A 26,258-nucleotide genomic window follows, 5' to 3' on the forward strand; every position below is an offset into this window, starting at 1 on the left:
TAAGCAAACATTTAAAATTACCAAATGCACTGATGATTTATATTAAAAGCCTCTCTGACTGTAAAAGAATGTCTTCAAACAGAATTGCATTTTAAATTTCATGCCACTTAAAGTTATTTAAGAGCACAAATGCACTTCTATGGTTTTCTGTAGTCCAACTCAACATCGTAAGCCTCACAAAATAAAAACAGAAAATCTATTTGTTTTCAGTCAATATTGACTCCACTCCTATGTGCTAGATCTAAAGGACAAAAGAAGTAAGGATTCAACAATCTAGTAGGAAAAATGCAAAGGGGGGGTGGAGGGTGGGGAAGGGTAAGGAAGAGACTGCTAAGAGTTATTTGCAGAGGTTGGTTACAAGTGCTAAAGAATCAGAGGAGAAAAACACCAAGTCTAAAGGAAGGAGCCTGGGATGATTTAATTAGGAGCGGTGACATCTGAGCTTGAAGAATGAGGAGTTTGAAAAAGGGGAAGGGGCCCCCATGCCCCTGCTAAGAAAGCATGTAAGTCGTGGAGGGGTGATCATTCACCACGGGGTGTTTGCACCATCTCACCTCGTTCCCCAACTCCAAATTTGTCCAGAAAGGGTCCAAAGAACCACTGATAATTCATGAGGATGACAGCCTTTTGCAGCCATCCACTCCACTTGGCTAGCCTAGAGCCTCGAGGATATTTTAAGGCAGCGATCCCCTGAGAGTGGCCTGCAGGCTTTCCTCTGCCTGAAATAATGACCTCAAATTACTTTGCACATGAAAAACTGTCAATTTTAGGAAGTGAACAGAGTGGGGATGTCAAACTTTGGAATGCAAATGGACTTAACTGCGGCCTCAGAGGATCACAGAAGCAAAACTGACCACTCCTCCCACCCTTAATCCTCCCCATTGCCCCCAAAGAACACAGTCCTGGTGCCCACTCAGTACAGGGCCTTGCTGTGCAAAGTCTGGCCTGACTTCCTAATTCAAATGATTTTACACTATTTTCCAGACCTCCTTGTATCCTCGTGTTTGTTGAGCCAGCAATCACAATTTCATGATTTTACAAACTCTGTAATATATCTAAAAGGGGCATTTAGTAGAACATCCCCACCTGAAACTGTTCCTTGAGTTCTTGGCCTGCTTAGCCCAGAAATTTCAGGCCTAATTTTAAGTAAAATTAGTTGAAAAAGAATAAGGCTACAGTGGCAAAAAGGGGAAAAATTTTTTTTAAACATTCCAATTTGCATTAACATTGATCAATGCTTAAATTTCAATCTAAAACTGTATGGTAAACAAAGTTAGTAGAAATAAAAAGATGGACTAGACCAGGCATTGGTAACCTGGCTCATGAGCCAAATCTGCCCCAGCTGCCTGTTTTTACAAATAAAGATTTATTGGAACACAACCCTGCCCATTTGTTTACATACGGTCTATGGCTGCTTTGGTCCTGGAACTGCAGAGAGTAGTAGTTGCAACAGACTGCATGGACAGCAAAGCCTGAGATAATTACTACCAGGCCCCTTACAGAAAAGAGTTGTCAGTCCTTGGACTAGACCCTAAATTATCAAAAAATATGAAGGGTGATTTTAAAAGTTTATTTTGAAGTGTTTCATTTTAAAGGAGTAAAGTAAGGACTATTTCTGAAATAATTTCTTCTGAAACACACAAGTCTTTCAGTAACATCAAACTTCTCTCTTATCAGCTTTCCTGACTTGAGGGGGAAAGATGAGAAATCTACTCATCTCCATCTCATTTTAATGCCTTACTCTATTATTCCAAAAGATTAGCATAATGTAGTGTGTGGTGAAAAGTGTGCCAAGCTGGCTGCCTCCAGAATCTGGCATCATTCACTGTATGATGTTATCTATTACTTCCAGGACTCAGCTTCTTCATCTCTAATACCCTGCCCTGGGGCCTAATGGTCAACAGTCTCAAAAGGGTTGTAAAAAGACTGTGTTGGTGAAGTTTGGGAGATGTAGGAAGCGTAAAAAACATCCCAGTCACTGGTTCCAGCTGCATCTTCAATGGAGTAATGGACATCACACTACAATTCTGTATGACTTTAGCATGAAATGAATGGAGAAGGAGAGTATATGAGGGAGATTGCAGAGTAGAAGAAAACATTGGGAGAAGCTCGGGAATTAAAACCTCCCAAGGCACAGTGAGTCCATCCAACTTCCCTGAGCTATCTACTCCAGCAGGCGGGTGTGGTTTGCGGAAAATATGAAGAATTAAGCCAGTGGCTGCTATTAAAGGTCAGAACTTACTGTTCCTCAAATGTCCTGGTTTTTTAAAAGTGTGGTGGGAGACTGCATCACTAGATTCAAATACCTTTATTTAAATAAAAGGACACTTGTCAGGTTGACAGTATAAATAAAGAAACAGGCTTGACAGCCTTTATAAAATTAAACTGAGATGTTCAAATGTAGGTAGAGTGAACCTCTTACACGTTTTAATCTTATTCCTTGGACTTAAAACCTTCTAGGGGATCTCTCACTAATTAAGGCTGCTACTCCCACTCTGCCCTCGGGGGAATGTCGCCTCCCTACAACTCTGGCCCAATAGTAAACTCAACTATTTCCTTATAAATAGCTGAGAAATGGCTGAAACATTTACATTAGACTACCAAAAGCTGGAGGATAACAGAACAGAAATAAACAGGTAACATTCAACCAGATAATTTAACAAAACACAACTTGCCTCACTTCAGTTCGGGGCCCCTGTTTATCTAGAGACCCACCACTAGGTTACTTGGAAAGGCATTCCTTCACCCCCAGACTTCTCTCAATCATCCAGGTCCAAGAAGGAGGCTCTGAGAGTCCTGAGCCCACCCATACATGATGAGTGACATCAACTAAGTCCACCTCTTTCAAGAGAGAGCCCATCTCCCTACCTGTGACTGCTACAGCATAATCCTGGAAGAACACAACCCAACCATCCTGGCACCTCTCTACTACGTACACTCTTAAAGTAGCTGGCTTTAAGTACATCGTGTCACATGCATTTCTCTGTTACCCAGAAATAGGAAGGTCTTAAAGAGTGGACAGAACTCTTTACTCTCCATGAAGTCTTCCACTGGGAAAAGGACTAAATCCACCCCCCCCCCATTAATGATTTTGGAGTCAGATTCAAATATTCAAAGCACTCGGTAAAGACAGGCTTTGCTTGTTTTAAAGAAAGCAGTCACCATATGCCTCATCACAGAAGCAATTTTAGTTACAGTCATGGGAGAAGTCATTTTTGAAACAAGATTCAATATATCTTAGGAAGGTCAAAAATCCTAGAAACTCAATACAGTAATTGAGGAGAATTCTTAGCAAGAGACAACCTAGGTAAGGAAACCTCTACCTTAATCCAAAGGTTTTAGCCTGAGACCCCAAGAAATTACCTAGTCTCTACAAAATGAGACATTATCAAACACACACAAGTCATAAATACAATTTAAAAATATATAGAAATGATACCTTGAAAGAAGGAAAAATAAAACCCAAATGAGGTTATAATTATCTTCTAATCATCTTACCACATACATGCCCCAAAATAACCCTAACATTAGTCTTATATCTTTTTTTTAATATTTATTTCGAGAGAGAGAGAGAGAGAGAGAGAGCGAGCGAGCATGCACACACAAGGTGGGGAGGAGGGGCAGAGAGAAGGAGAGACAGAATCCCAAGCAGGCTCCACACCATCAGCACAGAACCCGATGTGGGGCTCGAACCCACAAACTGCGATATCATGACCTGAGCTGAGATCAAGAGTTAGACGCCCTACCGACTGTGCCACCCAGGCACCCCTAGTCCTGTATCTTAATAGGGGTTTGGGTTACACAGACGTATACATTGTCAAAATGTACCAGTACACTTAAAATCTGTGCATTTCATGGCATCTAAACTTTAAGGCAAAAGAGGAAAAAAATTGTAAATAAATACTTAACTTTAGTTAATGACACACAGGTTGCAATATCCTGAGATCTGCAAACCCACACAAAAAGCCTAAGAGATGAATTGATGGATATAACAATGAAGAGATGAGTACTTACGTGGAAACACAAGTATAATAAAGTGTTAACAAGAGTATAATCTGGGAATAAGGCTTTTTACTGTGAAATTCTTCCAATTTTCTGAATGTTTGAAATTTGTATTTTATATAGAAAAATTTACATTTAAATTATAATTATATATACTACATATAACTATGCATAAAGTAACTTATACTGTATAATATAACGTTAGGAACAACAGCCCCAAGAATAAACTAGTAAATACGATAGGATCTGAGAGGCTGCCAAACACCAAGAAATCCCACAGGGTTCCATCACACACATCTACAGAGAAACTTGAGGTTTAGCAGACGTCTCCATCAGAAAAGGGTAAGTGGGAATCACAAATTCACCTATTAACTAGTAGAGTGGATCTGTGAAAGGAAAGGAACTGAGGAGTGGTCCTGAACTCCGTGAGACACACAATAACAGCTGCTACTGGCAGAACTGAGACAGCTTGAGTGTATGTACGCCTGCACACTGCATGAGTTGATCTATGCGTGCGCGCTGAGCAAAACCTTACCTTGTTCCTCCAAAATCCTGCTTGGGCTTCTGCTTTTGTTCTACTGAGAAACTACAAGTGATCCAGTAGAGATACATACATACATTTGGAGGAATACATTTCAGACTCCCCTCTGGAAAGCTTTCAGGCAGTCTCCTTCACGGCCACCGTGGAGACTTAATTCACCTTTCCGTCTTTCCTCCTCCAATCTTCATCTTTGTAAAAAAAAAAATCACTGTTTTTCCCCATTTGAGAACTAGGTTGGTTGTGAGGTTTCAGAAAATCAATCTTCTCTAATTCTTGTCCTACTTCTTCATGTACAGATTTAGTGCCTATAAAGGAACCACTGGAATCACATTTCCTTCTTCATATTTCAAAGTGTTTTTCCTGCAAGTCCTTCCCTACAAAATTACCAAGCCAGAAAGCTTTGAGCTTTAAGGCGGGCCTGATTCTATGGTTTCCCTAGTTTAGGTTACAACTGATATCCAAGATACAAAAGGTCCAGATTTCAGACACGCATTTTACACAAGTAAATTTGTAACACAATCAGCGGTTACCTTATACCTACCAATCTCCCTTTCTGCCTATTTTTTCCCTTGAGCTAGTTCAAAACGCTTCTGCAGGCAACCTCTTCCCTGCCAGATATGTTGAGGCCCCAAGCCACTCGGAATTCTTTCCTCGCTGCTTTAAAAGGCTCCCCTTAGTTCTCTGCTAATGTGTTCCCTCACCTCTGACCCCTCTATATCACCTCCCAGTACAGACCAACCGGATGGGCACTCAAGGTCCCCGAATGGAGACTGCTGTCAGTCTCCCACAGCAGCTGTGCTGAATTCAGGGAAGGCAGAGAGGAGGCTGAGCGACACACAACAGGATGGAACACTCTGCTTACCAGCAGAGTAAGCTGATCAAGAGCATGGTCTCTGGAGGTAGCAATGGGTTAAAACTCGGGCTCTGCAACTTTCTAGCAGCGCCATTCGCCCTTCGTGTCCTTCATCCTTTGTCCTTCGGGTCAAGTCATTTAACAGGAATGTCGGCCTTCTTAAAAAAGTAGAGATAATAATGGTGCCAATTCCCTAAAATTAACTCGAGGTTTAAGTGAGCTAATGGCTTACAATACAGAGTAAAGGGAAAGCACTCAGGTGAGTAAGAAAGGGGAAATCTGAAAACGACCCCAGATGCACCTCCAGCTGTGCTTTGTCCCACTCAGGCTTTACACTTTCCAATTTTGCAGCTTATACCTATCCAAGCCTCTCCCCACCCCATGTCCCCTCTGCTTCAACAAACCCTTTCCTCTCCACCACACTTCCATTTTTCCCTTTCCTATGGGCTGTGTTATCCACACGGTGCCCAGCAGCATCCTGCACATGTTGTGTCTAAACTAACAGTCCAAATAACTAACACTTAGAGTGAGCACTGGCTGAGCAGGAGTCTGGTTATGATGTACTGATGTTGTCTGGAGCACAAACACCCCCAAACCTATGAACCAGGGGGAACCAGCAGAGCAGGGCACTTCTCAACTATGGCACTATTGACATTTTGAACCAAATAATTATTTGTGTCAAGGCTGTCCTGTGCATTGTAAAATGCTTAGCAGGGTCCTTGGCCTCCATCTTAGGTGACAGTGCACACTCTCCTCCCAGCTGTGACAATCAAATATACTTCTAAGTTTTGCCAAATATCCCTGTGCTTAGGGTGGGGGCAAAATAACCTTCTCCTCTTTTCCCTGCCTCCCCCATATTGAGAGCCAATGCTGTAGATAACGAGAGATATTCTCCACGTCACAGTGTTAGTTTTCTACTAAGACAACAGCCACCACATTGCAGCACACTGAAAACAGACATGGGAAACATTTCCTAATAGCTATATTTGTGAAAGGCACCTTCGAGACTCTATCACTACTAGCTATGGCCAACAGGGTAAGTCACAAACGCTAAGCTCTAATTGTACCAAAAGGTTTAGGACGGTTGTAAGATTTAAATTAACTAATACATACACAGGGCTTAGTCCAGTGCCTGGCTAAAGTATTTGATACCTGTGAGCTATTACTAATAAGTATATACGGCTGCAGTTCAAGTGTTCAAGTGTTTGGCAAAGCAGCACGGGACTTGGCTCTCCTCTCACCTATTCTTTCTATGCTCCTCCCACCCATCTCCCCAAGGAGAAAGTAAGGTAATTCAATACTGAAAACAATACGATGGTCCCTAGAGCTGACAGCGTATGAAGCAGGGTAAGAGAACAGAAGAAAAAAAGAATCCAAAGATAGCATGTAAAGTGCTGTGTCCTGCCACAGAGGCAAAGGGGTTTACACATTTCACACTAAACAGGAAGAGGCAGAGGATGACTTTCATTCCAAAATGAGTTTCTTATAAGGAAGGAGCATCCTGAAAGAGGATGAGGGGTACAAGGGATTTGACATCTTTTACCCAGAGAAGTTCCACCCCACATAAATCTCCCTTTCCAAATATCACAGGAGTTCCCGGAGTTAAAAATAACCACAACTTCAAACAGTTGTATGGTCTCTCCTTAATTCCCCACGTGGTAACCAAATTGTGGGGGGAAGGCACTTCCCAGTGCTGGGCATTAGGAAACACTGACCTCACATTTCTTCATACATGTCTTCACTCTGCGAGGAATTTTACACATACCATGCTTCCCTACTCTCATCTCGTTCCCTTTTCCTGTTTCATACACTTCAGGTAACAGGCACGCACACACAATCATGTTCCATTTTCTCCATCCTTCCTTTGCTCCATTAGTATACCAAGGAGCACTGACCACATAGATACGTGTGTGAAGGACAAAAACAACATTTACATAAAAGTCTAGAGTAGATTAGCAGAGGCTGTGTAACCCTTATTGGTCAATCACTGAGAGTCAAATCCAATCTCCAGGAGTCTCAGTTCTTCACCTGTACACTCGGAGTGATAATTTCTGCCTTATAGATTCAGTGATACCAGATATGCAAATTTCTGACTCGGAATATAACAATGCACAAATGATTGCTATTATCATATACTAAAATGATACATAATGTCTGTACTTCAAAGTACTCAAGTTTGCCAACAAATACTCCGAAAAGAATTCATTTTGCTCATATTTTGTTCCTATTAAACCTAAGGATCCCTTAGAGCACTCCTCTCTCCCACCAAAAGAACCAACTTAGGCAGAAGGTAAGCTGTCTTATTCAAGCATGGTTTGTATGCTTTGTTTAATCAAAATCACTGTTTTCCATTATTGTACCACATGTTTGACATTTTGGCACCATAAGTGAAGAAACACTCTGGGTTCAGCCTTGGGCCTAACCTTCATCACATGATTTTCGTAGCTGCTTCTGCAAAATATCTTCTGTGCTCCAAACCCATTTCTAGAAGAAAAAGCAGTTTGTAAATAGGAAACCGTGCAGGCTTTCTTCTTAAATTTCCAACATCTACTGAAATAATATCCACTCTTACTAGCAAGTCAACTATGAAAACAGTGAAAGAAATGATTTTTGAACTAAATCAGAAACGTTTCTCTCAAAAACAAAATGAATAATTTTGGTGGCTCTTGCTGTCCTACAGTTTGGGCACAATTTTTAAAGGAATTCAATAAAAATATAAGATCTAAAATTTCTATTCCTGATAATTTAAACAATTAGATTAAAATTTACAAAGTTAAAGACAATTGCCAAAAATCTATTTCCTTATCAATTTTAAAAACCAAACAAATGAAATTTTTCATCAGCTAATTTTAAGCTAATATTTAAAAGCACAAGCAAAAAAAAAATCATTTGTCTGCATTCTGATTCCAGCTTCTACAACTGAAGCAATGTTTGTGTTTCTGTGTGAGCATGATGTACATATACCCGCGTGTATGAATACAAAGGAAAAAATACTAGAAGAGGTCTTCAATTTATAGCAGTTTCTGAGTTACACGTTGTTCTTCAACTATGACAGTCTTATACATAAATATGAATGAGAGGTGTCGGGGTGGCTCAGTTGGTTGAAACTCTTGGTTTCAGCTCAGGTCATGAGCCTAGTGTCGGGCTCCACATTGAGCATGGAGTCTGTTTAAGGTTCGTTCTCTCTCTCTCTCTCTCTCTCTCTCTCTCTCTCCCTCCGCCCCTCCCCTTGCACACTCATGCGCTAAAATATAGACAGATAAAATAAGAATGAGTGAAGTTCATAAATATGGTAGTCGGTGTAGTTTCCATACCCAGCATCATGAATCACATAACATCTATCTGTGGAAGTGTGTTATTATCTGTTACCACCTTGGTTTCTAGCACAATGTATAAAAAAACAACACCTTGCTTTGGGCAATATTAACTTTTTGACTTTTAAAAATGTATTCTTGGCATTGCATTTCCAGGCAGAAAAAAGATCTCAAAGTCTTATGTTCCTCTTCAAATTTAAGACAAAATGAAAATCTAAAAAAAAAAAACAAAAAAGCAAAAAAACACAACTGCCTCAAGTAATCCCCACCTCACCTTTCCCCCTATACATTGAGCACATCACCTACCAAATATATACCAAGAATGATTCAAAGTACGGTAACATTTAAAATATAAAGAAAAAGTAGAAAAGGAACAGAAAGAAAATGTTTGGTCAAGCTGTTAAAAATTACGAAAATGTTTCTCTTTCATTTTAATTACAATTAAGTTTAATATATTCTTTTGTTTTACTGAACTACAGAATATTTCAAAAAGTAGAAATTATATCTATTACAGTCAAGGAAACGTGAATGAAAAAAGTCTGCTAGAAAGTGAAAACTTCTCAGGGCACCTAGAGGGCTCAGTTGGAAGGCCATGCAACTCTTGATCTCGTGTTTGTGAATTCAAACCCCACGTTGGGTGCAGAGATTACTTAAAATAAAATGTTTACAAGTGGGGATGGGCGGGGAGAGGGGGGGCTGCCGGGGTAGCTCAGTCAATTGAGCATCTGATTCTTAATTTAGGCTCAGGTCAGGATCCCAGGGCTGTGGGACTGAACCCTGATGGTGGAGCTTGCCTGGGATTCTCTTTCCCTCCTGCTCCTCTCCCCCAACTCGCACACACTCTATCTAAAGAAATAACAATAATAATAATAAAATTATCTTTAAAATTAAAAAAAAATTAAAGAGTAAGTTTAAAAACAAAACAGGAAAGTAAGATCCCCTCTACAGCAATACAAAGACCACAAAATCCTCCTCCTGCCTAAAGTCCAATGTAGTCACTCACAGAAATAGGATTCCCCTTAGAGAGTTAGATTAACAACACGCTCATTCGGGACAAGAGCAAACGTACATTTTTACTTCCTCCTGAAGAAACTGAGGCAAACAAGATTTCCCGAATGTGTCCAAGATAAACAAGCGGTGTCTGTCCAGTGATTCAGGAGTCCCTGGCACTCAAACCTACTCTTTTCCATTCCATGAAAATCTGCAAATTTAGACAGTAATCCTGTCTAAAACTTTAATGCTTCTGAAAAACAGGATGAGGTTTTTATAGGAAATTATCCTATTAAAAGGCCACGGTTTTTTTTTTTTTTTTTAAACAAAATACTCAAGCTGATCTTGAAAAATATCTGTGAAAATACCAAAAGCAGGACAAGTTAGGTATAGTGATGGAGTCTGACAATGGCTCTTGAATAGAGAGAACAGAATAGCTCCTTTTGAGGGGAGAGAACAGGGGGCTCCAGAACCCACACTCCTTAAGCCAAAATAAAATCCACATGGATAAAAGATGTAAAGACACAGCTTTTTAAAAAATTTATCAACAATACTCAAAGAAACCTTCTACAAGAATACTTTAATACCTTCAAGAGGACAACTTAAGATGAAGACATAACAATTATGAGTATCTATGCATCAAAAACACTGCATCAACATTCACAAAGCAGGGGTCCTGATGCTCAGTTAAGCGTCTGACTTCGGCTCAGGTCATGATCCCACAGTTCGTGAGTTCAAGCCCCTCGAGCCCCGTGTCGGGCTCTGTGCTGACAGCTTGGAGCCTGAAGCCTGCTTTGGAGTCTGGGTCTCCCTTTCTCTCTGGCCCTCCCCGCCTCTCAAAAATAAATAAATGTTAAATAAATATTTTTTAAAAAATTTAAAAAAATTCACAAAGCAAAAACTTCAGAAGATTATTAGGAGAAATAGAAGCTCATTAATTGTATGTGACTTATTCATCTCTTAGTCCATAGAATGGATAAAATAAGAATACAAAAATAAGGGGCGCCTGGGTGGCCCAGTCGGTTAAGCGTCCGTCCGACTCTTGATTTTGGCTCAGGTTATGATCTCCCGGTTTCAGGAATTTGAGCCCCGAGCCTGCCTGGGATTCTCTCTCTCTCTCTCTCTCTCTCTCTCTCTCTCTGCTGCTCCCCTGCTCATGTTCTGTCTCTCCCAAAAAATAAACTTTAAAAAAATGAATATAGAAATAAGGCAAGACAGGTCTAATGTACAAACCCACATTTGACTCTGGACCCTGAAAATAGAGAATATACATTCTATGTTCACATTCATGGAATTATCATCTATTAGGCCACAAAAGGTCCACGACTAACTATATTTATTTGAAAATAACTGTAAATAGAGGTACAAAAGAGATGAGGGGACACTGAATGCAGGATCCTTATAGTAACTTTATATAATTAAACATAGCTGTGATGCATGCAGAGCATAAGAACTTTCAGTTCCTCTAGCAGTTTGTTGTGATAACATTTTTTCAAGAAGCCACAAAATCCCTTGAGAAAAAGGTACTCAAACCATCTGCTACTTCCTAAAATATCCAAGGTAGAGATTATCTATTTCCTATTTCTCAATAGACTAAAAGAACTCCACCTCCCACTATGTTTTCATGTTTAATTATCTTCAATGAGAAGTTCATTGCTGGGCTTTCCTTAAACCCTTTAACATATATAATTTATTAATTCAAGGTCTGTTTTTGGCAGAAGTGCAAGCCATCTTTCACCACACTTCCTATGGCAGTCTTACACAAGCATAAAAGGTTGCTTTGTAAATTAACCTTTGTATTTAATAGCCAGGCTAAATATTCTCTTTACTGTCTAAATCTTCACCTCCTTATGACTGTACTCCCTGAGCTGGGACTTCTCTAATTCTATCACATCTCTTATTTGATGGCTTTCCGAACTAAGATGTCCTCTCAAATTTATTTTCTGCATGTTTAACTTGTTTATATTTATGCACCAATTAAGGCAAACTCTTAGAAAACAGTCTCTATTTTAAAAGCTCATGTTATGTTATGAAGCTCATTTTATCTGTATTAAAAAACAAAAACAAAAAACACAGGACTGAGTTTTGGTCGAATTAATCCACAAAAACAATTTTTATTTTAAGAAACTGCCACATGACAGTTTCCTAAAATCCTATCTGCCCTGTTTAAAAAATGCCATTCTTTCCACTATCACTTATTTCCATGTACATTCTGAAATAGCAGTTCTAACATATCATGACTTGATTTTTCTCTACTTCAGTCAACTCTATCAGAGGTCCTTGTGGCTGACAAAGTCCCCCACATTCCATTATTCTCTGTCACGACATCCCCATTTGTTTTTTGTCATGGTGCCGTAACAGTTTGCGACTGTTTCATTGGTCAGTTTTGTTTGCTGATTTTCTGTCCCCCACCCCCACAACCAACTATGAGCTCCTCTCCATGTAGGGAGACAGCTCCCCACATGAACCAGCTTAGAGACCTGCACACACAGTGGCTGGCTCTCAGTGAGCAACAAGGCATTCATCAATACATGATATGGATAATATTAAAAGCACTGTTCATGTATGTGAATTGGCCACAGTCATAAAGCTATTAATGCCGATATAATCTTTAAGTAGGTAAATTAATACCCAGAAACAGTGAATTCCAGTCACATGCCACAATGTTCTGAGGCCCCAAAGCTGAAAGCACATGGGCAGACTTGTTAAAGGCAGCCATGTAGGAGACAACTAAGTGTGGCCTCACAGCTCCTTTACAGAATAGCAACGGGAGTGCTGAAAAGGGGATTCACTCTCACTACCATCACACATATACCCACAGATAATTTCAGAGCACTTCACGAAGTATTCTTGTTCATAAAGTAGATCCACCTTTTCCTGAAGTTTGGAACACACTACCAATTGGGGGAATATGGTCACCACCTTCCTCTAGCAAAACCCCAGTTTTAAAGATAATTTCCAGAAGCTCCACTCAGATAACATCTTTGCGCAAATTCAAGACTGTAGCTAATGAGAACAGCTAAAATTTGCCTGAAAGTTTTTTTTACTAAAAACACATCTAAATGACAATTTCTAGGGCTGTTTAGCAGTTCTGAAAAATAGAATATATATACACATATATATATGTATACATATGTATCGATTTGATGGGTTCATAAGTTGTGTGTTGGAAGTTTCACTTGCAATTTTGACAAAAGCATGCATTGATATTTTAAATGTTAATTTGACTTTCTTTAAATACTTCTTGATGTAAGCTTCTTCATCACAAAGTCTGACCAATTTTAGAAATCTTCATAGTATCTTCTATGAAAAAAACAGTTGTGTTTTAGCCATATGTATTTAAAACACATTATTTTTTAACATTCAAATGCAAAATTGATCAGATCTCAGAACCACCAGTTCCACAGCCCAGTTGACTACAAAGATAGTAAAATAACTTGCAAGAAACTGAACTAGATCAGTTTAAACATGGGTTAGGATGGACATACAGCTTGGAAAACAGTTCAGTGGTTTCTCAAAAAAGTAAGGTATAGGGGTGCCTGGGTGGCTCAGTCAGTCAAGCATTCAACTTTGGCTCAGGTCATGATCTCACAGTTCATGGGTTCGAGCCCCGCATCAGGCTCTGTGCTGACAACTCAGAGCCTGAAGCCTGCTTCAGATTCTGTGTCTCCCTCTCTCTCTGCCCCTCCCTGGCTCGCACTCTCTTTCTCTCTGTCTCTCAAAAATAAACAAACATTTAAAAAAAAAAAAAAAAAAAAAGGAAGGCATAAACTATCCTAAGGACCCAGCAAATCTACTCTTTGGTATCTAACCAAGCAAAAGGAAAATCTATGTCTACACAAAGACTTGCATGCAAATGTTCACAGGAGCATTATTTGTAATAGGCACTCCCCTGTGAACACATATGAAACAACCAGTCTATCATACTCAGACAGCAGAATACTATTTGGTAATTACAAGGACAAAGCTGACATATGCTATGCCACAGATGAATCTCAAAAAAATTACACGAGTGCAAAGAGCCAGATGTAAAAAACCTCAAGGTTCCATGTATGTGAAGTAATGACAAAAAGGCAAATTTACACACAGAAAGATTTAGCAAGGAGCTAGGAACATGGATTACCTGTAAATGGACATGAGGGATCTTATTGGGGAGATAAAATGTCCTAAAAAAGATTTATGGTGATGGCTGTACCACTTAAGAAGGTAAACATAATAAAGTGAAATCACTGAGTTGCACACTTGAAATGGACAACTCTTAGGATATGTAAAATATACTACAAAGTTGTAAAGAAAAAAGAAACTTGGGTTGAGGGAAAAAATGATAAAATGAGAAGTCACAAAAGAGATGAAAGATCTGGGTGATAGTGACTGTATCTTGATTAAAGCAATCTGCTCCCCTCCCGCCCTGCCAAAAAAAAAAAAAAAGTCATTTGCCAAGATACCAAAAAATGAAGTAGGAGTAAAGTTTCCACTTCACTCTTTAATATAATGGATAATACCAACACCTTAGAGGGATATCACCACAGAATATGGGTAACGTCAGGAAGAAACCAAGTTTTGTTCTAGGCTTATGAGAATTGTCATGATTTTTTTCAAAGCCTACAAACTAAAGTCCACAGTAAGTAAATCTAATTATTTTCACTTTATCCTTAGAAAAACATGACTGTTCAAATAAGAAAACTATGAAGCTATTTGTAAGAATAAGGCACCTGTTGGGGTGTCTGGGTGGCTCCATCGGTTGGACTTCAGCTCAGGTCAGGATCTCATGGCTTGTGAGTTCGAGCCCTGCTTCGGGCTCTGTGCTGACAGCTCAGAGCCTAGAACCTGCTTTGGATTCTGTGTCTCCCTCTCTCTCTGCCCCTCCCCTGCTCGCACCTTGTCTCTCACGCACTCTCTCTCTCAAATATAAACATTAAAAAAATAATAAAATAAAGCACCTATCATGAGTTTTAACATAAAAACCCCACACTATCAACAAAAAGATAGAAACTACCAAATTCAATCTTTTATAACTTCCAATCTAGGGCTTTTTGTCTTCTGGGCACAGTTCCCACTTTAAAAAACTGTGTTTAATTGGTTTACTCTCAATTTTACTAAAATCAAGTGACAAGCAGACAATACTCATCTCTGTATTCTTTACACTTTCAGCTAGAACTTGGTTTTGGAAACAAATGTAACACACTGGGTTCCATTCTATCTTTTTACTATGCTAATGTCAGTAAATGTAGCTGCCTAATTTCTTCCATGTAGTACAAAGTTTATATTTACAAAGCTTTTTAAAATGGAGAGTTAGCACAAGTATGGTTTAACTCTAAAAGGGAAGTGGGGGGGGGGGGGGAAGAGAGATACACAGACCATAAAATAACAGAAAAACATAATTTCTAGAAGTGCAATTGCAGGTCAACATTACTTAAAGAGAAAGAGAGAGACAGTGTTAACTATGTGTTACCGTCCAGAATTTTGTACCACTAAATATCCCCTTTTAACAAACTTTTAGAAGTACTTAATATTCAGCATATTAATTCAAGAGGTTCTGTTTGCCTTTAAACACACACACACAGCAGAATTTCATGAACTCATGACAGCTAAAGCTACCAACTGACTAGGTAAGCCATCTTACTTAAAAATGTCTACAGTAAAATATCAGTTTATCGACCAGGAGACAAAAATATGTAATTTCTACATAAAACTAAGTAGGAAACATGTTTCATTCTTTTATATAAAGCAATGGGGACTGGTTAATTTTACCACTTACCAAAAATTCACATCCAGAGTAAATCAGATACACCTGCATTTTTAAGGCAATGAGAATGAGGGGATCGATTTAACAAGTTATCCAGATGCACATTATCCAGGATGAAAGTCATGTGAGTCTCAGCTCTATCATGACCACAAAAACATATGCACCAAATCAAAATTTAATTACACTGCACGACACCGTTTGTGAATTGTGCTACATATTTTATCAACTGCTCTGCTTTTGACAGGACAGTTTCCTGAAGGAAAGTTCCAAGAACTGAAGAGTTACAACACCCACATACCAGAAAGTGTTTCCTGAATTTTGTTACAGGAACTGACATCTGCTATAATTTGAACATTTACTTCCCAGTAGGAGTCTCACTTAAAATTTTTACTGAACATTATTTGTTCAACAACAGTGGACACAGACAGTATTTTGTTTAAAAAACAAAAACAAAACACCACCACCTTTTAGTTTCATGGAGTTTGGATATAATTGACCAATTCACAGTTGTAACTTTTCTCTGGGAACAAAAACAACTGCCACCTGATAAACTGGGGTGTGTGTGGCAGAATGTGAGTTAGTAGTTTTGGGAAGGAGCCCAGAATGGATAGGAAAGGGTAAATTAAATATCTAGGTCCTTGAAAAGAAACAATTCTTGGGAAAGTGCTGCATGATCAAATTGGGCATTACTTCTTGATGCCTTCCTTTTCCTTTTGTTTTTTTAAATTTAGGTGCATCTGGATACTTTAACAAATACAGTTTGTAATATATATATATATATATATATATATATATATATATATATATATATATAAATAGAGATGGAGATCTACTTTTTCTACCAACCTCTTGTCTATTTCGGGGGGGGGGGGAGGAGGATATGTGAGTATATATTAAGTCAAAATGTAATTGCATTGTATAATATATATATACACACACACACATATATATATATATATGTATTTTTTTGGCATGATATACTTTATATATCTCTCTCACACAGACTCCATTTCACAAAGGGTAGTAGGGTGGGCCTCTGGCCTCAGAGCCGGCAGGGCACCACCCAAGCTCCACCCTACACCTGTCTAATGAGACTCTCTGAGGGTGGGGAAAAAAGGAGTAGAATCAGCATGTTAGCAACCACCCCCCCAACCCGGTGATTCTAGTGTCAAGTTTGAAAGAGAACCTTGAACTTAATATGACCACGTTGCACCTAAAATATTCTTTTACTTTTATTTAATTGCCAACCCAGCAGTAAGCAATATGAAAAAGAAAGCAAGACCTTGTAGGGTAAAATAAAGGCAAGCCAGTGACTCAAGAGTTGCATCCTTAACTCTCTACAGCCACCCAAAGGACCATGTGGCCTGCAGGTCTCCAAGTATTCATCATATGAGCCAATAAAGAGAAACAACAATTCTTGGTACCTTTAGAACGTGGTCGGGGCACCTGGGTGGCTCAGTCAGTTATGCGTCCAACTTCGGCTCAGGTCATGATCTCATGGCTAGTGAGTTCGAGACCCATGTCAGGCTCTGTGCTGACAGCTCAGATTCTGTGTCTCCATCTCTCTCTGTCCCTCCCCACTCACACTCTGTCTTTCTCTCTCTCTCAAAAATAAACATTAAAAAAAAGTTTTTTTAACAATGTGGTCAAACTGTGGGTGTCCTTTGGAAATACCTAACACCAAAGCAAAGGCAATTTAGGCATCAGTCGAAATACACTATAGATTTCCCCCTTCAGTTAGTTTTCGTTCTTTTTGACAAGATGTCGCTACTGGGATTCCTCTTACCATACTAAATCTGACATAAAATTACTGCTTGAGTAACAGCCTTATGAATCTGATAGTTCAATCTGGTTAAATTAAAAACAAAGCCAATAAACCATAACAAGAAAACAGACATTCATCAGAGAACAAGACTTCCAGGATATTAAGTCTGCTGGCTTTGTGGCCATTGGGTTAAGCTTTAACTCACTAGGCATAGCTAGGAAAAGGGAAAAGTTTGCACAGGGGAAAGATTCTCAACACCGATCACTGCCAAGTCACAGAAAGTCAGCACTGGGATGGTTGTGAAGTTAATTTTTACTTTAGGGTCTCTAGAGCATTAACACGGCAAGTTATAAATCTTATTTTTCCCTTTAAGGCCTAATACTAAACTCCACCTGATACATCTATATTTCAGCAAGACATTATTGTGCCTTCTACTTACTGCATTATTTTGAGCAAATGAATACATGTATACTCATAATAAAAGGAATGAACAAAAATACAGCCTTAGTTCTCTCCCCATTTTTTTTTCACTTATGTAAAAAAGGTAATCATTTAAGCTGTAAAAGTTATGCACACACCCTATACCAATAAAACGTAACTGAACTGCAACAGAGACTATGATATCCAAGTTTGTTACATTTTTACTTCTGAGTCAAGAAACTTTGTCCTAAAGATGTAGACTGTATTTCCAACTAGTTCGGAAGGATCATCAGAAATGCTACTGCTTGTAGTTCCCACCACAACTCACATACAGAACTTTCCCTTTTAAAAGACAGGAGCTTTTGGAATTAAGTTTATATGCCAATCTTGGAAAACAAATGAAATAGAGAAATTCCCTAATAGAAAACTAAGTTTATATATTTAGACGCAATCAAGTTGTATGCTGTACCTCAAAGCAGTAACGAAGATACTCAGCTTTATTTCCTGCATTTTACAGCTACTGGGTAATATATAGATTTGAAGGTTCAAAACGAACGACAGCACCAAAATGAGATTTCCCTCTTATCCGTGACTAAGAGAACATTTCTCATGCCTGAGAATATGTGACATTTAAATTGCTTCAATGCAGCATTCACTAAATTCCATTTTCAAAAGAGTATAGAAACAACTATCAAACACCTTTTCATGCTATCCCGTAAGAATCCCCTAAATCTCTTGAGAGATCACGTGCGTTAATATCACCAAAGAACATCCCCATAAACCAGCTGACTGGAAAAAAAAAATGACTCAATTCTCCTTCTTTATGTTGGAAGAAACTGTAGTCTGGTGAGTCAGGAAGCTCGGCTGGCTCTCAGGATGAACTAGTAGGAAATCACTTAAGAGACCTGTCTGTGTTTCTCTCTTGTCAAGGACACTGTTTACCATGGCGTCACAAAGGAAAAAATGAAGACATTCGCTGGGTCAAAATACTGCATAAATTATTTCCTTCTTGAAATCACGTCCTTGAACCGCACTTCCCAAAATACCACAGCATTTTTCTTTGATATCTGCTCCTATTTAATCAGAGCTTCTTTGCTTTTGTGAATTTTCTTCCAAGGTAATTGGTAGCTCAAAAATGAGGAGCACAGAAGACAGAACAAAACTGGTTCTGTACCAGTTTAAGAGCAATACTTTTTGCAATGGAAAATTTCCCTCACCAGAGAGATCCACCAAAAACCGGCTTCATAATAATCTTAGGAACGATCTGACTTTGCTTTATTATTATTATTATTATTATTATTATTATTATTTAAACTTCATTAACATTAACCTCAGTCAAATTCAAAACAAAAACACCGTGGGAGAACTGACTAACCCTAATTTCCTTTTGCAAATTGTCTGAAAGTGCTTTCTTCTGAGATGTGCTCAACCACCAGATGCTGTTCTACAGAATTTCAACTCCCCCACTCCCCTCCCACCCAGGGTGGGGGGGTGGACCAGGGCTTCTCCCTTAGCACAAGGTGCGTTTTAAAACTGGTTAATCCCTGGCAGTAGTTGAAGGTACGTATATATTCCTTTCTAGAATTCAAGGATTGCTTCAATGAGGGGGTTAGCAGAGATGGGGAACCAGACAAAGCCCTCCTGTTTTATCCATCAACACACTTCTGAATATAAAGTAAGTTAATCCTCACCGAAAAGTATAGATCTACAAACTATTGAGATGCCATACCCACCTTTACCCCATCACAGGCTTGCTATTATCCAAAGAGGGCACGCCAGGTTATATACACTTCTATAAAGCATTCGGTGCTTTAGATCAGAATTTGGAAACTAAAGCCACGGATCTGTAACTATTTCAAGTTAAAGAAGGCAAGTTTATTACAACTCCCATAAGAAAGTAGCCAGTGTATCTGTTGTGCTTAAAGGTTCCAAAGAAAGCACACACGAATCTGAGAGAGAGAGCAGAGGCACAGTATGTCCTGCTTGAACTGGTACTGCATTTCTTTTTATTTTTTTATAATTTTTTTTTAATGTCTATTTATTTTTGAGACAGAGAGAGACAGAGCATGAACGGGGGAGGGCCAGAGAGAGAGGGAGACACAGAATCCGAAGCAGGCTCCAGGCTCTGAGCTGTCGGCACAGAGCCCGACGCGGGGCTCGAACTCACAGACCACGAGATCATGACCTGAGCAGAAGTCGGACGCTTAACCGACTGAGCCACCCAGGCGCCCCAACTGGTACTGCATTTCTAAATGACTGCGTTTCTCCACAACTTGAATACTCAAATCAAATATTACATGTTTTCAAAATACTGACCCAAAATCTAATTTTTAAAGTTTAGGCAACTGACCTTTCATTCAACAGATGTCTTCCACTTCTGGGGGAAGAAATCAACAACAAAGCAAAACAAAATAATCAATTTCCTAGTTTTAGGTTGTAGTTGTTTTTCGCTCCTTTTAGGTTTTAAAATGAGAGAGGACTGTACAAACTCAATTTATAAAGGTCCACAAGCTAAGAAATAATTACGTAGTCTCTTCCTCATTCAAAATACTTCTAGCTTATGCAGGAGACAATAAAAATGTGAGACAATGTCTTGCCTTAAGGAGCTGACTCTAGAAAGGAAGACACTGCCTAGCCTATTCAGTCACACAAAAAATTAGTCATATACCAACCGTAAGTATCAAATGAAAAATATTACCTGAAAGCAATGCCAAATAACGAGAGGAAAGTGACATGGTCCTCTCGTGTAGTCCCTGTCAGTGCCACAAAATTCAGTTTGATCTAAGTTCTCATCTACCTCTTCGAAGAAAAAAAAAGTCAAATTACTTTAAATAGTGCACAATGAAATGACTGTGGTTAGAACAAACTGAGCTATGAATCCTGAGGACCAATGAGTCCAACAATCTAAACTAATTGTTTCAAGAGCAAACAGATACTGTGTGTGGCACATGGACAAGATTTTACTGCCCCAGATCGTAAATCAGAGGTGATGGTTCTGTTTCTCTTAGCACTACTCAGAACAATGTGGCCCAGCTTGAGGTTTCCTTGAAATCCAAAAATATCTGCAATCTTCTCTTTGGATCTCAGAAATTACCTACTATCCCACAAAACACAACGTCTAAATGAGCGTAGACCACATTCCAAATGTAACTGAAGAAAATGAATATTTATAACTTAAGAGATCTACTCCCATCATGCAGGCTAAGAAAACAACAGACATCATGGCCTTGTGGCTTTGTTCCTAGTTCAAGGGCACGTCTGAAGGCCAGGAAGAAGAGCAGAATACAGGCAGTCCTCCTATTTCAATTACCCACAAGTTGAACTACCAGACCAATAATTCCGATTTTTCCATTTTGTAGCAGAGCACTTTGAGCAGAAATTGCTTTTTGTATACTTATATTGAGGCTTTGCAGATCCCTTTTCACACCTCCCCTCACCATTAAAGAAGCATCCCGGAAGAAGTAAGCAAATCTGCAGCGCAGCTCAGGAGTCAGGCACTGCTCCACCTGTGTGATCTCGGGCAAGAAACAGACAGGCCGGGACTCAGTTTCTTTAACTCCAAATGTGAAAAATAAAACTCCTTACCTATTTAAGTGACTGAGAAGAATCAAAGAGATAATTCAATTACAGCAGCTGTGCCTGGCACACTGCAGTGTCCAGTTAGTTACTATCTTATTTTATTCTTAGCTTAAGAGCCGAGGCATTGAAATCACTTGCACCTGAGTTCAAATCGTACCTCTATATGAAGGAGTTTTGTTGAATAGTATTTAATTATTTTGATCAAGGTATCTTATCAAAGGTTTTATGCCACAGGCCCCCTTGGCAGTTAATTTTCATTACAGGTTAGCACACAAAGATGCAACTTTTGTTTCTAATCAAAGTTTTCCTACTACTTGGATCCAAGAGCCCCTTTCTCAGAACAGCCAACAACATGGAGCAGGGAATAAACCACTGAGTTGAGATGTTAAAATATATACAGCAGATATCGCACAAGAGGTGGTCTACATTAGAGAAGTTGTTTCTCTTCCTAGAAAATTCTCTTAGGAAACAATTTTGAATTTCATCTCACCCAATCGTCAGCATTCGAGCATCTATTTCTTTTCGTGGTACACCTGGGTTTTGGGACCCAAAACGTATTTAGCCTAAGACATCCCCAAATCACTATACTACAATAAGTGTCAACTTGAAGAGCCCTATTATTATTTTAAATATGTGACACCAAACTGCTTTCTAGTAAAACAGTTGAAAAAGAACTTAAATATAACTTTAAGCTTCCCTTAGCACCAACTGCTGTCACAACTAAAATGAATTCACACACAACAGTCTGAATCGTATACCAACCACTAACGCCTTGTTATCACTCTTTAACACTCATTGCAAAAAAAAAAAAAAAAAAAAGGAACCAACCAGACAAAGTCAGAGCTTGAGGTTCTTACAATAGCGCTCCTCTGACAGCAACTGCAGTTCATTATCCTCTCCCCTTCGCCAACCCCGGTACGTTCCCGGTCTTTGCCTACTCAGCAGATTCTCGCAAGCCGTGCCGTTTTATGTGGAATCCTACATTTTAGCAGCAACATTTTCGATCACTCACCAGCCAAATTCTCAACCACCTTCTCTAAGGCGAACTGTTTTTACATTTACTGACTTCTAAAATTCCGATCAAAATACTAGCGCTCCCCCTCCCCCCCCCCCAATCAGGCGAACCAAAGAGAGGTGCACAAAGAAACTAAACGAAAATTTGGGCAAAGGTAAGCAAGTTCAAACAACTTATTTTCTCCGAAAATAATTATTTTGGAAGACGGAAGAAATTTAACTTTTAACTTTAACTCAACCCCTCTCCTCCGCGCTGCACAAATTGTCCAGTACGCTCTCCCAACTGTTTTTTTTGTTTTGTTTTGTTTTTTTTTTTTTATCTGACGTTAAGTAATGAACCACAGCATCGGGAATGATGAGAGAGCAATGACAAAGCTGCTTCCTGCCGGTCGTCTTCGCAGCACCCCAACCGTCCCTCCCCCACCCCCCGCCCTCAACCTTCAATTCCCCTAGGCACTAACACATTTAAAAAGTTTCTCTCGGAGCCTCGCTTACCTTGACTGGGCTGCCATAATTCACTTTGCAGAGCTCAAGGTCTTCTGTCCATCGGAGCCTTCCACCCGCGGCCCTTCTGCCAGCGCCGCGCTCACCATTTGCCGGGGCCGGGCGGGGACGAGCTCCCCAGTGCAACTCCCCGGTGTTACGGAACTACCTGCTCCCGAGCCCGGGCGTCCTCAGCGCAGCCTCGGGCTCCGAGCGTATTGGCTCGCACTAATCCTGATGGACATCCGGGCACTGGGGCCTCTGCAGGCGAACTACACTTTGGACCAGCTCGGGGAATGTTGCGTACGAAATGAGAGCAAGTGAAGACCCTCGGGGCGATTTCGGAGAAGGGAAACCCGAGGAGCCCCACGACCAAAGCCCACCAGCGCACAGCTCCCCCTGAGCGCCACTAGAACCCGGGCCAGGGTTAGAAGAGAAACGAAATCGTCTTTAGGCTCCCTGAAAGTTGTCCGAGTTCGCCTGACTACCCCCTGTCAAGAAAGTTCTGGTGGTACGGCCCGCCTCCTTAAATGGGCACGGCGCTCCGCCGGCCCGAGCCGGAGGCTGCGCCGGGCGGGGGCACCGAGCCCGAGCGCCGACGCAGCCCCGCTCGCTCGTTCGTGGCCGAGCCCCGCCTGCCGGCTCCTGGCTGGTGCTCTCTTGCCAGGTTTTAACAGTGTACAAACACACCGCCGGAACACACAGTACCCGGCCGCTCAGAACTCCAGCTCCAATTTGAATATTTGTTGAATATTGGGCCCCTAGAGGCTGCAGTGAGCAAGGAATAAAAACCACAGCAGTAAACCACGTTCGCTACTTTTGATCATTCCAATGCTCGCAGTCAGGAAATGTGCAACCAACGCACTCTTGTTTTACTTTGTTCGCTTTCAGTTTTGATTTCATTACACTGAGAAAACATTTACAAAACGCCCTGCCTTTTCTGGACAACATACAGATTGCAAAGTAAACAGTAACTCATTTTGGTCCTTTAGTAAATTAAGGGATTGGCATTAAAAAAAAAATTGAGGATGCAAACTACCAATATAGTAAACGCTATGTAGTTAGTACAAACAAAAACGGGTCGTACTAAAAGGCCTAGGGAAGGCATTTGTGTTTCAACAGTGCCTAAAGGTAAGCAGGAAAACCCTTACGTGGGCAGAGATGGAGAGACGGTGTGCTACAATATCTCCTGGGGACCTGCAGCACACTGTAAGAGCTGGAAATGAAGGCTGACCGAATGCCTGTCCTGTAGGCTCCTCAGTTCTACCTAGAATCATTACAGGGTTGTCTACCTCACAGAGATAATCCAGACTGTGCTACTAAGAAGCCATGGAATAGTGACATGTTGATCTCTGGTATGAAAATGACAATGCTGGGAGGAAGGCTCAATGCATCTCTATGTGTGGTTCTCAAAGTGTGATTAGTGGACTCCTGGGAGTCCCCAAGAACTTCGCAGAGGTCAAAACTATTTTTAGAGTAACACAAAGCCCTTATTTGTCTTTTTCACTGTGCTGCCATTTGCACTAATGATGCAAAAGCAATTGTGGGGTAACTGCAGGCCCCTGAGCCCTAATCGCCACAGTGGCAGCAAATGGAACTAGTAGTCCCTGCATTCTTCACCACCACACATCAGCAGTTACAGCAAGTGTCCTTCACGAATGTCCTTAATGAAGCAAGCAGTAAGAATTACTACTTTTGTTAAATCGACCCGAGTAGGTCTTTTTGATGTTCTTTGGGACTGAATGGGAAGTGCACCGAAGCACTCTGCTGCTGCAGAAGTTAAGTACAATCACGGCCTAGTAGAAAAGCACTTGTGTGTAATTGAGTTGCAAGCTAGCCCAGCTGTTTTTTCGTGGACTACCATTTCTACGTCAAAGAACAATTGATGGACTGTGGTTAGTGTGACTTGGGTTTCTGGCAGTCATTCTCTCAAAAATGAACAAAGTGAGTCTGTTTCCTCAAGGAAAACAACCGACACTATTTACTGCCAATGGTAAAATCTGAGCTTTCAAGCATTTTGTAAAACTTTACATCTGCCACTGTGAGCTTGATAGCTTCGCCACAATTAAAAGACTTTTCTGATGAGATTGAAGGAGGACCCAGTCATAGCCCTGACTGACTCCATTTTTGCCTTCAATCTGTTCCTCTTACTTGTTTTTCCCCTTCCAGCTTTATCAGTTAACTCAGGCAAGGGACCCAGCAGGCAAAACATCCAACGATGGGAACAGAAACTACCCCCTCGAGCAAGAAGGACAGCCCAGACGCCAGCAACACCCTGTGCGATTGACCCCAAGACAATAATCAACCTGACCTTTTGCTGCTCAGCTGCGTACCCACAGATCTTTGTTCCACATTTTCCCTATATAAACTTAGAAGTATTCTCAGCACCTTGGAGACGATTCTTTGGACATTAGTCCTGTCTTCCCGGTGCTGACCTCACTGAATAAATTCCTTTCTTGCTTCACACCATGTTTCTTTCAGCCTTTAGATTTTGTTGGCGGTGAGTAGCTGAAACTGTGTTGTTTGGGCCCCCTGGGCCACGTGTTCTTGCACCCTTGGGCTCCAGTAACACATTTTCTGGTGAGCCAGACAGGAGCTGCTTCCAATCTGTCCCACCCTCTTGGGATTCCAGGATGGAGCTGCAGGCTGCAGCGCCCAGGGCTCACACATTCATTTCCCCTAATAATTGACTATGACAGGTCAGAGCCAACCACTGTGACTAGCTGATGCCAGGCAGGGAGAGTGAGGAGAACAGTCCATTACAGCTGCCAAAATCTGTTTTGTTTTGGGGACAGTCCTTTCTGCTCACCCCAGACAGGCACTGACTGCCTTAACTACATTTATTGAAGCAGAGAAATGAACTGAGGAGTAAGTGCATCCTGAAAGATTTGGTTCCTGGTAAGTTCTTCGACAGTGCACGTCGGGTCCTATCCTTCCCTACTTCCCTGTTGTTGGACCTCCTAGGAACCATTCTGAGTTTGTGTGGCTCATTCATATGACTTGTAACAAGAAATCTCTAATTAGAGACACCATTAGAAGAGTGGAAGGGATGTGGGGCAAGTAGGGAAGCCAGGATATGTGTTTGGGAGATCTCTTGAAATTTGTGTGAGAATGGGAAGTATTATTTCTATTCCCGCTCCCAGCCCCCTCAGGAGAATATTGGCTGAGTCGTCTACTTTTAGCTATGAACCTATGACTAAAAAGAAGTATTTTATTGTAACGCTGCCTGGCCTGTGTATATGTTAAGCTCAGAGAAAAGACAGCTCTGAATGGCTCTCTTTGATTTCTTCCTCCCATTTGGTTGCCACCAAACAGGAGATTTTGATCTGGCTCTCTTAGCTTGTCTAGAAGCTGTTTGGTTCAGGGGCACCTGGGTGGCTCAGCAGGTTAAGTGGCCAACTCTTGATTTATGCTCAGGTCATGATGCTAGGGTCGTGGCATTGAGCACCCCATCCAGCTCTGTGCTGGCATGGAACCTGCTTAAGATACTCTCCGTCTCTCTCTCTCTCCCCCTCCCTCTGTCCCTCTCCCCTGCTCCTGTGTGCTCTCTC

General features: G+C 40.6%; 1 protein-coding gene across 7 annotated transcripts in view; it reads right to left on the bottom strand.

The window, feature by feature from the left end:
- The window catches only part of AFF1 (ALF transcription elongation factor 1), a 247,651-nt gene that overhangs the window by 122,121 nt on the left and 99,272 nt on the right, over positions 1-26,258 (bottom strand). The window contains exon 1 of one of the 7 annotated variants that reach the window (XM_027060370.2): positions 22,720-26,218. The exons of 5 other annotated variants lie outside the window; for them this stretch is intronic. In XM_027060370.2, the coding sequence (XP_026916171.2) occupies positions 22,720-22,736 (17 nt within the window). In that variant the 5' untranslated portion in view covers positions 22,737-26,218. Of the gene's footprint in view, positions 1-22,038; positions 22,116-22,719; positions 26,219-26,258 lie in introns of those variants that run through there. One more of the 7 variants, XM_053217152.1, reaches the window with a different exon arrangement.

Source organism: Acinonyx jubatus, chromosome B1, assembly GCF_027475565.1.
Source record: "Acinonyx jubatus isolate Ajub_Pintada_27869175 chromosome B1, VMU_Ajub_asm_v1.0, whole genome shotgun sequence".
NCBI lineage: Eukaryota > Metazoa > Chordata > Mammalia > Carnivora > Felidae > Acinonyx > Acinonyx jubatus.